General features: G+C 35.9%; 1 protein-coding gene across 1 annotated transcript; it reads right to left on the bottom strand.

Annotated features, from left to right (window-relative positions):
* Positions 1-9,537: 9,537 nt before the first annotated feature.
* On the bottom strand, positions 9,538-10,008 carry LOC133031099 (uncharacterized). Its single transcript, XM_061104414.1, has one exon. The coding sequence runs from the start codon at positions 10,006-10,008 to the stop codon at positions 9,538-9,540; it is 471 nt and encodes a 156-aa protein (XP_060960397.1).
* Between the last annotated feature and the right edge of the window lie 1,389 nt (positions 10,009-11,397).

Raw genomic sequence — 11,397 nt, 5'->3', positions numbered from 1 at the left:
ATCCTTCTATGCGTCCTACCCATAAAACCCAGCCAAAAAAGTATATATAAGACCATATTATAAAACAAAAAATATAAAACCAAAGTAAGAGCTTAAGGCCACCTATGGTGCAAAAGAAAAAAAGATATACCGGTAAATATATACTAACTAGATATAACAATAAATGTATACCTGAAGCAGTCAAAAAAGTGGTATGGGAGAAGTACTTTGCTCTAAATATTCTCGCAGGTAGAGAGTCCGGACATGTAAGTATTCTCCATGCCTGAGCAGCCAGTAGTGCCTGGTTATGATGTTCAAAAGTTCGAAATCCTAACCCACCCTAAGACTTTGGCAAACACATTTTCCTCCAAGCTAACCAATGAGTTTTCTGCTTAGCAACAGAAGAACTCCACCAATATCTAGCCATAAGAGCTTCCAATTGGTCACATAAAATCACTGGTAATTGGAAGCAAGACATTGCATACATAGGCATAGCTTGAATGACTGCTTTTAACAGTATTTCTCTACCACCATACGAAAACAACTTGGAATTCCAAGAATTAAGACGTGACCAGACTTTTTCCTTAATATAGATGAACATTCTTTGTTTATTACGACCACTTATCATAGGCAACCCCAAATATTGGGTAATGGCTTCAATAGTTTGCATATGCAAAGTATCCTCATATTGAGTTCTCAAATTCTCTGGCGTATTGGGTGAGAAATACATGCTGGATTTGGTAAAATTTATTAACTGAAAAAAAAAATTAATAATAATAATAATAAATAAATAAATACTGGCTTAATCACACCACTTAATATACTGAAACATGAACAAGGAAGTTTTCCAGTAGAAATACTTTCCACCTCTTAGGAATCATTGTAAGAAAAAACTTATAAATAAAAGTATCATCATACAACTAACCTGTCCCGAAGCTCTAGAATATTTATCAAAGATGTTTAGTAATGATATGCAAGACCTGGGCGAGACACGGGTGAATAGAATACTATCATCTACAGAGAAAAGGTGTGTAATTGAAGGGGCCGATCGAGCCAACTTATACCCAATAATGTCACGATTAGCTTCTGCTTGGCATAAAAGGGCGGAGAAACCTTCCGCACAAAAAAGAAAGAGGTAAGGTGAAAGGGGATCTCCTTGACGTAACCCTCGTGTTGATACAACCTTCCCTTTAACTTCACCATTAATATTAAAAGAATAACTAACCGACCGCACAAATTGCATAAGTAGATGCACCCAAGGAAAGGCAAATCCAAACTTCAGCATAATGGCTTCTACAAACCCCCATTCAACTCTATCATATGCTTTACTCATATCAAGTTTCATAACAGAAAAACACCTCTTTCTCCCCGTCGATGCTCGTAAATTATGCAACAGTTCATAAGCTACCATGGCATTATCCGTAATTCGTCGACCTCCAATGAAAGCACTCTGGGAAAAATGGATCAATTCATTCAACCACGGTTGAAGGCGTCGTACAAGAACAGTTGAGATAATTTTGTACAATACATTACATAAGCTTATTGGGCGAAAATCCTGCACCTTCTTTGCAGATTTGACCTTAGGTATCAAAGTGACAATGGTGGAATTAATAAGTGATAACTCTGCTTCCCCTCGTAAAAATTCCAACACTGCCTTCGCTACCAAGTCACCAACACTGTCCCAATGCTTCTGATAGAACATGGCATTGAAACCATCGTCTCCTGGGCTTTTATCTGCCGGCATTGAAAAAACAGCTAACTTAACCTCTTCAACAGTAAAGGGGATCAGAAGGTTTGAATTCATAGCATCTGTAACTCTTGGTTGCACAACAGAGATCACAGCCTCAGTATCCTCATCAGCAGGGAAAGAAGTCATGAAGAGGGTAGTGTAATATTGTTCAATAATATTTAGAATGTCATCTCCATCAGAGCACCAAACCCCTGCTTCATTAATCAGTCCTAACAAATCTGAAAAGTAGAACTGAATTAGATTGTGGAGGACCAAAGGGGTGCTATGAACACCTTATAAAAAACATAAAGAATAAGACTCTTACAATCATAGAGAATAAGGAGAAACTTCAGCACTATTTATTAAACTAATGACATTCTTTTTTATACATTGATCAACTAACTGATTTGCATCCTAATATTCCCCAATCAAACTTACCAGGAAGAAACCCAAAATTAATACAAAGGACACACACGAGAATTATAAATCTACATTGTACTACGTATATATACATATATATTAATCAAGAAAAGAGATAAAAAGAAGGTAATATCGTAATTAATTATCTTGATCATTAATAAGCTTCTCAAAGGGTACAATATAAAGATAGAGATAATCACTGACACATAATTTATTTTCAAACCATATACAATTCAATGTATAAGAGTATAGATAAACCGAATGTATATATTCCCAAACTAACTAATTTTGTTTGTCTTTTCTTCACTTTAATTGATTTATGCCCATAAACAGTACTGTCATCTACTATATACACACCTCTTGAATAAAAAAAAATAAATAAAATAGAAGAAGAAGGAGACTACCCAGTTAGAAGGCAAATCTGTTATGTATTAAGGGCATTTGAAAATTGCAAACTGGCTATGGGGACCTACTTAAGATTATTGTGATAAAATGTCATATGTATATGAATAAACCAAGCAACGTGCCATCCAATACATATATATATAAATGTATATATAATTCTCTCTCCAAGTGATTAGTTATTTATTATTTTTGGGAACCGTAAAAGATACCAATAATTCTAACCATAGACGAAAACTTTCCTTTAGAAAGATTGTGTTCTTGGGACGTAAAAACGAAGCGTTTTAAAATATTACTTTTTTAAACAAAAAACCCCATATTAATCATAAACTGTGAATGCATATTAAAGGAATAAAAAATAAAGCTAGACAGTTACTGTGTAGTTTCAATTAGATCTTCAAATAATATTCTATCTTCCTGACTAATAAAAGTATTGTCGAATGTACAACAAACAAAACATACTTACATAGATATGATAATAAAGAAGTTGCTAAAAAATCACCAGAAAAAACAAACCTGGAATAGCATTATTTCGTCTCCTTGTATTAGCATATTGATGAAAAAATTTGGTATTTTGATCTCCTGCTTTCAACCATTGTATTCTAGATCTTTGCTGCCAGAATATTTCTTCTTTTTCTAGTAAATCTGAAAGCTGAGATTCTAACTCATTAACTTCCAGATGATCATACGCATAACTATCCTTATTTTCAGCTTCAGCTAACCTTCGCTTAGTATTTCGAATATCCTTAGGCAGCTTGCCATACTTCTTTTCATGCCACTCACCTAAAATTTGAGCACAAGAGGAAATGTTATGGAGCACAACCTCCGTCACAGAAGAAGCTGGAGTGGATTCCCACGAGGATGACACAATTTGATGACACTCAGGATCTATACTCCACATAGCTTCATATCGAAAACGTTTGCGTTTATGGGAGAAAGAACTGTTGCCAACTTCAGGAAGGTCACCAATTGTTAATAAAAGTGGTCTATGATCAGACCCAAAAAAGTCTAAATGTGTTAGACCAGCTAAAGGTATAGACTCTTCCCATTCAGAGTTGATCAAAGCCCAGTCTAAACGTTCTTGAATAGTATCCGCACCAGAGCTAAACTTCCATGTGAACCGTTCACCAGTATAGGTCATTGGGGAGAGAGCACAGTCTACAATAGCTTCCCTAAAAAGATCCATTTGAGATTCTATTCTGAGTAATCCCCCAACTTTATCATCTTGGTGTAGGATTTCATTGAAGTCCCCCATGCATAACCAAGGACCGTGGATCGACTCCTTAATTCGACGTAATAAAGTCCAAGAAAAGTGACGATTAGATGTAACTGGATCACCATAAAACCCGCAAAAAGTAAACGAATGGACCCCATCAGATGAAGAAAGGAAACATCTAATATAATGTGGATTTGATGTAATATTGGATATCACCACTGAAGAGTCCCATAACAACATGAGACCACCACTTAACCCACAACTAGGCTCTTCGTATCCATGAGTAAAGGAGAATTTTTGGCAGATGGCAGTGCAAGAACCTCCACCCAACCGTGTTTCTTGTAAGAAAAGCACATTTGGATGATAGTCTTTGAGGAGAAGACGTAAATATCGCTTCCTCTTTGGGCTGTTCAAACCTCGAATATTCCAGGCCTGAATTATCATGATTAACAAAGAGATATCAACTCAAAGATGATTAAAATCATTAAACACATTGCAACAGGGAACAGCGGTGTACAACTTAAGACTAAGGGTAAGAAGAAAAGGGCTAGTTAAATTATATAACTCTTATCAATAGATAAATGTGAATAAAATATTTACCACACTATAAGGAAAACCATTTATTTGCTTAAAAAACTGACAACTAGCCAATAACTATTTATTTCCTAAAAAAACTGACAACTACCCACTACCTACTAGCGGTTATTAGTGAAAGTATTTATGGCTATTTTAGGAAGTGTATACTTTGGGATAATCGACATTATCAATTTAATGGCTACTCTGAATCATCTAAAAAACAATAAGGCAAACTCTATTTTTAACAAGTATCGATGAGATCTTATTGTCCTATATCATAACTATAAAGGCACAACTTATTTTATAAAATGTTACTAATCAGTATTTTTTAGGATACTTAAGGGTGTCTTAGATTAAGATTTTGTTATTTAATACAATCACAATTCTTTAAAATATCCACTTATTAAAGACTCCTGTCATTAGTTTTATAATCTAGCCTAGACATCATTACTGGTTAAGCTTAGAGCGATACAACGGACAATATTAATAAACTCCAAGTGAGGACTGTTATGTATAAGGGATCATTAATATTAAATCGACATCATGAACTGTTATGTATGTTGATATAAGGGTTAACCTCTAATTATCATTAAGTTCATTCGAATTAAGCTAGCAACTCAAATTTTATGCTGGAAGAAAATAAAGGAAACATTAATAAAACATAACTCCACATTTAATAATAGAGAAAGATCTTCATTCAATCAAAAGAATAGGACAGAACATAACATGACACATAATGGGGAATAAGCTAAAGACACAATAATAGTGAAACACACCTAACTCCTAAACAACCCAATGGAACATAATAGGAAGCTAGACTCATAAGAAAAATAAATCCCTATATTCTAGACACAAAATGGCAACAGAACAACATCGAACTACTTCTTAGATTTCTTAACGAGAGAAATATCTTCAGTCGCAGCCTTAGCCCTTTTGCTCCCTCCACCTTGAAGGGAAGCCATAGCAGTTGTGATCTTAGTATCCTCCAGCTGAATCGCCTTTCCTTTATCAGATTTAGTGGGAAGGCTCATCACATTAGAGGAGAAACTCATAGCATGAGAACTACTCGGTGAATTTTCTATCACATGAGGGGATAGAGTGGAGGAGCCATTAGCTACTAACAGTGCTAGAGAGGTAGCATATCCTGATTCAACCAAATCACCATTGTCATGAGCTTTCTCCTTCCCTTTAGGAGCTTCAGACAGGAGAAGACGACCACCAGCTGTATTTTGATCATTGAAGACAGGAATAACCCGAGGCACCGTGGGAAGTGGAGGGCTTGGGAACAAAGCCCTTGGAAAATGACGAATGACTTGAGGCCTTGGACGCACATATGTTGGTAAGCCTGGGATTCTAATACGTTCATCATAGGTTGGAATTGGTGCAATCCCTTGTTCTTGAAGAGTCAAAACAGCACCACATTCATTGAACACGTGATCAAGGCGTCCGCAATAGGTACAAAACTCAGCTAGCCTCTCATACTTAAAATCAACCATGGTGGGATTACATCTCTATTTATAGGACTCTATTCTCTCTATTCAAGGGTACTCAAACAAACAAGAAAACTCTAGACACATTAGTAATTGTAAGAATAGTCTAGAAACTTTAGTAGCAACAAGAAAATTCTAGAAATTAACTATATTAAATCAAGTTTAATATTTCAGCACCCCCCTTTAAACTTGATTTGTGACTCCAATAATACTTCGTAGTTTGATGAATGTTTCTCTTGAGTGGCTTCGTAAAAATGTTTGTTGCTTGATCTTGAGATTTGACATATTCCACTCTTACTTCTTTTCTTCCAATGCATTCTCTTATGTAATGATATCGGGTGTCGATGTGTTTGCTTCTTTCGTGAAAGACTGGATTCTTTGCTAGTGCAATTGCTGATTTGTTATCAACACGAATCTCAGTTGGCTCCTCTTGTGGCATGTTCAAATCCAACAACTTTCTTAGCCAAATAGCATGACAAACACATGAAGTTGCAGCAGCGTATTCGGCTTCACAAGTCGATAGCGTAACGATTGGTTGCTTTTTCGACATCCAAGTAAATGCTGTGTTTCCCATGAAGAACACAAAACCAGTAGTGCTCTTTCTATCGTCCAAGTCTCCACTCCAATCGCTATCACTATATCCAACTATCTCATAATTGTTAGAAGATGAATAAAATAGGCCATAATTGGTCGTACCTTTGATGTACCGAAGTATTCTCTTTGTAGTTTTCAAATGAGTTGTTGTTGGAGCTTCCATAAAGCGACTAACGATTCCAACAGCAAAGAGAATATCCGGCCTTGTACAAGTTAGGTAGCGAAAACTTCCAACAAGGCTTTTGAAAAGAGTTGGATCCACTTTTCCTCCTTCGTCATGCTTTGACAATATTGTTCCACATTCTAATGGTGTGCTAACTAGATTAGAATCATCCATCTTGAACTTCTTAAGTACTTCCTTAGCATAGCCTTCTTGAGTGATGAAAATGCCTTCGTCTTCTTGCTTCACCTCAATACCAAGGTAATAAGACATGAGCCCAATATCTGTCATCTCGAACTCTTTTGCCATATATTTCTTAAGCTCCTCAAACATACTTGAGTTGCTTCCAGTGAAGATCAAGTCATCCACATACAAGCATACAATAAAGATATCTTCATTCTTAATTTTGATATAGAGTGCATGCTCATATGGACACTTGGTGAAATTCTTGTCTTGAAAGTGCTTGTCAATTCGGGTGTTCCAAGCTCTCGACGCTTGTTTTAGGCCATATAAAGCCTTCTTCAACTTCAAAACTTTTTCTTCATGCCCTTTTACTTCATAGCCCAATGGTTGCTTGATGTAGACTTCTTCCTCGAGGAAACCATTTAAGAAAGCAGACTTTACATCCATTTGGTGGATCTTCCATCTATTTTGGGCTGCTAAAGAAATTATTAATCTAACAGTTTCAAGACGAGCAACTGGAGCAAATACCTACTCATAGTCGATGCCTTCCCTTTGACTATAGCCTTTTGCCACCAATCTTGCTTTACATCTCTCCACCTCGCCTTTAGCATTCTTCTTTTCCTTGTACACCCACTTTACTCCAATTGGCTTGTAAGAATAGCTGGCTCCCATGTGTCATTTTTTGTAATTGAATCGATTTCTTCATCCATCGCATCTCTCCATTTCTTGCTTCTTACTGCTTCTTGGTAGCTTAGAGGTTCACAATCACCAAATAGACACATAAGAGAAATGTCATTTTGATTCTCAGTTTCCTCATAAAGTTCTTGCAAGCTTCTAAAGCGTGTCGTCTTTTCATTTGAGCTCTCACTTGAATCTTCTTGTATATTTCCAATTGGCGAGATTGGTGGAGTAGTAGGTTCTTGAAATTCTTCTTCCATCCTTGGTTGCTTCGCTACATCTTCCTCTTTAAAGTAAGGAAGATAATCATACTCGTCTTCTTCTGTATTCCAATTCCAAGAATCTTCTTCATCAAACTTCACTTCGCGATTGATGATAATTTTTTCGGTAATTGGGTTGTACAACTTGTAGCCTTTGGATCTTGAATCATACCCGATGAAGATGTACTTCTCACTTTTATCATCAAGCTTCGTTCTCTTCTGATCAGGAACATGAACATAAGCAATACTTCCAAAGACTCTGAGGTGAGAAATTCCAAGTTTTCTTCCACTCCATGCTTCTTGAGGTGTCTTCTCATGTACACTTCTTGTTGGAGAGTGATTCACCAAGTAGACTGCGCAAGCTATCGCTTCAGCCCAAAACTCCTTTGCCATTCTTTTGCTTTTGAGCATGTTGTGGGCCATGTTGAGAATGGTTCGATTCTTCCTCTCTGCCACTCCATTTTGTTGGGGGGATCTTGGCACTGTTAATGGACGACGGATTCCATGATCCTCACAATATTTGTTGAACTCATTTGATGTGAACTCTCCTCCTCGGTCAGATCTCCTGGCCTTAATTGGAAGACCACTTTCTTTTTCAACTAGAGCTTTGAATTTCTTGAAGTTCTCAAACACTTTTGATTTCTCCTTCAAGAAATAAGCCCATACTTTTCTTGAAAAATCATCACTAAAGAGGAGGAAGTATTTACTCTTACCAAATGAGTTTGGTTTAATTGGGCCACAGACATTAGTGTGTACGAGCTCAAGCGGCTTTGTGGCTCTTGATAGTGACTCGTTTGGAAAACTTCTTCGAGATTGCTTTCCAAGCAAACATCCTTCACAAAGTTGATCTGGTTGGTTGATGCATGGAAGGCCTCTCACCATCTCCTTCTTCTCTAAGAATTTAAGCCCGCCAAAATTGAGAAGTTCAAAGCGTAGATGCCAAAGCCATGATGAATCATTGTAGCAGGCCTTTGAACACTTCGGAACATCATGTTGAATGTTCAAGAGAAACATTCTATTCTTTATCATGGGAACTTTGGCGATCAAATTACTTTTATCATCTCTTAAGAAAAGGCTATTTTCTTTTAAGTGAATATCATAACCTTTCTCTAGTAATTGACCCAAACTCAAAATATTATTTTTCATGTTAGGCACAACGTAAACATTTGAGATGAATTAATGGCCTCCATTTTTCAAACGTATAAGAATCTTACCTTTGCCTTCCACGGGTATTTTTGATTCATCTCTAAAAGAGACATTACCTTTTACCATTTGATTGAGCTCCACAAACATTCTTCTTTCTCCGCACATGTGATTGCTTCGCTGGTGTCAAGATACCATTTATTTTCTTGAGCTTCATCTTTGTCTTTGCAGGCAAGCAACAAAGTTCATTCTTCTCCACCTTTGTCTTTGACAAAATTGACTCTTTCTTCGACTCTCCTTGATCTACATTCGGAGGCATAATACCGTACTTGTTGCAATTGTATCACTTGATGTGAGATTTGTCACTCCTTGACAATGAGTTGCCTCTTCCACGCCGTCTTGGTGCTTGTGAATTTCGACTTCGTTCTCCATTATTGAAATTATTGTTATTATAGCTCCCCCTTCCTTCTCTTCGTTGTCCTTGACCATGTCCACGTTCGCTTCCTCGGTCACGTCCTCTTCCTTTTTGATCTTTACTGTTGTCAGAATTTTCTTCTTCCAATGTGAGCTTTAGTAATTGCTCCATCTTCTCCTTTCGCTTGTTTTTCCTTTTTTATTTCTCCTCATAGGCTTGTAAATAACCCAGGAGTTGCTCAATAGTCATGGATTCTAAATCTTTATTCTCTTCAATGATTGTAGCAATGTACTCAAATAAGGTTGGACTCACAGTACGAACAATTTTTTCTATTGACAATTGATAATGCTATAGTGAAATAATCATAAATTGATTCAGTATCTTCTATAAATAAAGTTTCAAAATCACCTCTAAGAACTTGAAGACGGATCTTTTTCACTTGCTCCGCTCCTTTGTTGCAAGCTTGAAGCTTATCCCACGCTTCTTTGTCCGTCGTTGCATTTGAGATCTTCTCGAACGCATCTTCATTCACCGCTTGATAGATGAGGTAGAGAGCTTTCTTGTCCCTCTTTCTTGAATCCCTTAACGTATCTCGTTGAGCTTGGGGAAAGAGCAACATCGTCTTGCTATCCTTATGACCTTTCTCAACAATATCCCATACATCTTGAGCTCCTAGTAGCGTCTTCATCTTAATATTCCAATTGTCATAGTTGCTCTTGGTGAGCATTGGAACTTGGAAGGGGATCATTCCTCCACTTGCCATTTTTTTCACAAACTTGGCTCTGATGCCACTTTGTTGGAAAATAAGAAGAACTTCGGAGAGAATACTTGATTGGAAGAAGCTATATTTTATATCTCAACTTGTGTAATTTGTGACTTCGTACAAAATGATGGGATTACATCTCTATTTATAGGACTCTATGGACTAATCTGGAAACATTATTAAATGGCTAGCTTCTACATTGTTCTACATAGTTCTCTCTACTAATACAAGTGAAAGATAATTCTAGAAAATTCAAGGGTACTCAAACAAACAAGAAAGCTCTAGACACTTTAGTAATTGTAAGAATAGTCTAGAAACTTTAGTAGCAACAAGAAAATTTTAGAAATCAACTATATTAAATCAAGTTTAATATTTCAGCATTCTCACCGTCGAACCAGATCAAAGGAAGAAGAAAACGGAGCTGGTGTTTAATGCATGGAGTCGAGACTAGTTTTTTCACCGAGTATTAAACTCTCAACTGTATTAACATATACTCTATAGAAAATTATTAACACACAAATCGAGATTGTCCCAAAAATAAAAAAAAAAATCCCTAAGTTGTTGTTCACTACTACAAAAATGCCAAAACTATTTTGCCACTTTATTTCAACCACTTATTCTTCTTTCAATAATACCATGTTTTTTAATTTCAATCTTATAAATGCCAAAACTATTTATTTAATAATTATAATTAATTATCAAATAAAATTGCCATTTATTTTATTTATTAATTAGATTATACAAAGTCTCTTAATTAACAAATAAACCCCAAAATCTCTTTTCTTCACAATTAAGCCCTTGCTTAGTGAAAAATCATAAATAAGATATATTCTAATATTAGAATTATAATTGATTAATTAAAACCAATTAACTGAGTCTGCAAGCAGTATTATCTCAACTAGTGCGGAGTCCATGGGCATATATAATCAAGCTTCCAATAAGAGATCTAGAATTTACCAAGTAAATTCTCTAACTTATTAATTCCTCCTTGTGCCACTATAGATTCGAACTTGCACTCTTAATTATATAGAACGCTCTATATGTACCAAGATATAGATACGTTATGAAATTATCCATTGTTATAATCCAAATAGTCAACGATCCTCTATAAATGATCTACATCGAATAGGGACAAATTTACCATTCTACCTTTCAATGTATCGTATCCTTAAAACACTTAGCTACCTATAAATGATATTTCAATAAACTAATATAATTACTGAAATGAGGCCTCAATCATTTATATCTATTAAGCCAAGCTCGAAGGAAATCATCATTTTGTTGGGTTTTGTGCCCTAAATAAAACCCATTTCAATATAATCAAATTTACTTATTAATAAAGATCAGAAATAACATTTTATGTTGCATGGTTCACATGATTTATTTCAT

This window comes from Cannabis sativa, chromosome 1 (genome assembly GCF_029168945.1).
Source record: "Cannabis sativa cultivar Pink pepper isolate KNU-18-1 chromosome 1, ASM2916894v1, whole genome shotgun sequence".
In the NCBI taxonomy this organism is placed as follows: Eukaryota; Viridiplantae; Streptophyta; class Magnoliopsida; order Rosales; family Cannabaceae; genus Cannabis; species Cannabis sativa.
Note: the sequence above shows the minus strand (reverse complement) of the source record. Positions and strands in the feature narration are given on the sequence as shown.

Coding starts and splice junctions, on each gene's coding strand:
- LOC133031099 (XM_061104414.1), bottom strand. CDS start 10,008: ATGGCAAGTGGAGGAATGATCCCCTTCCAAGTTCCAATGCTCACCAAG.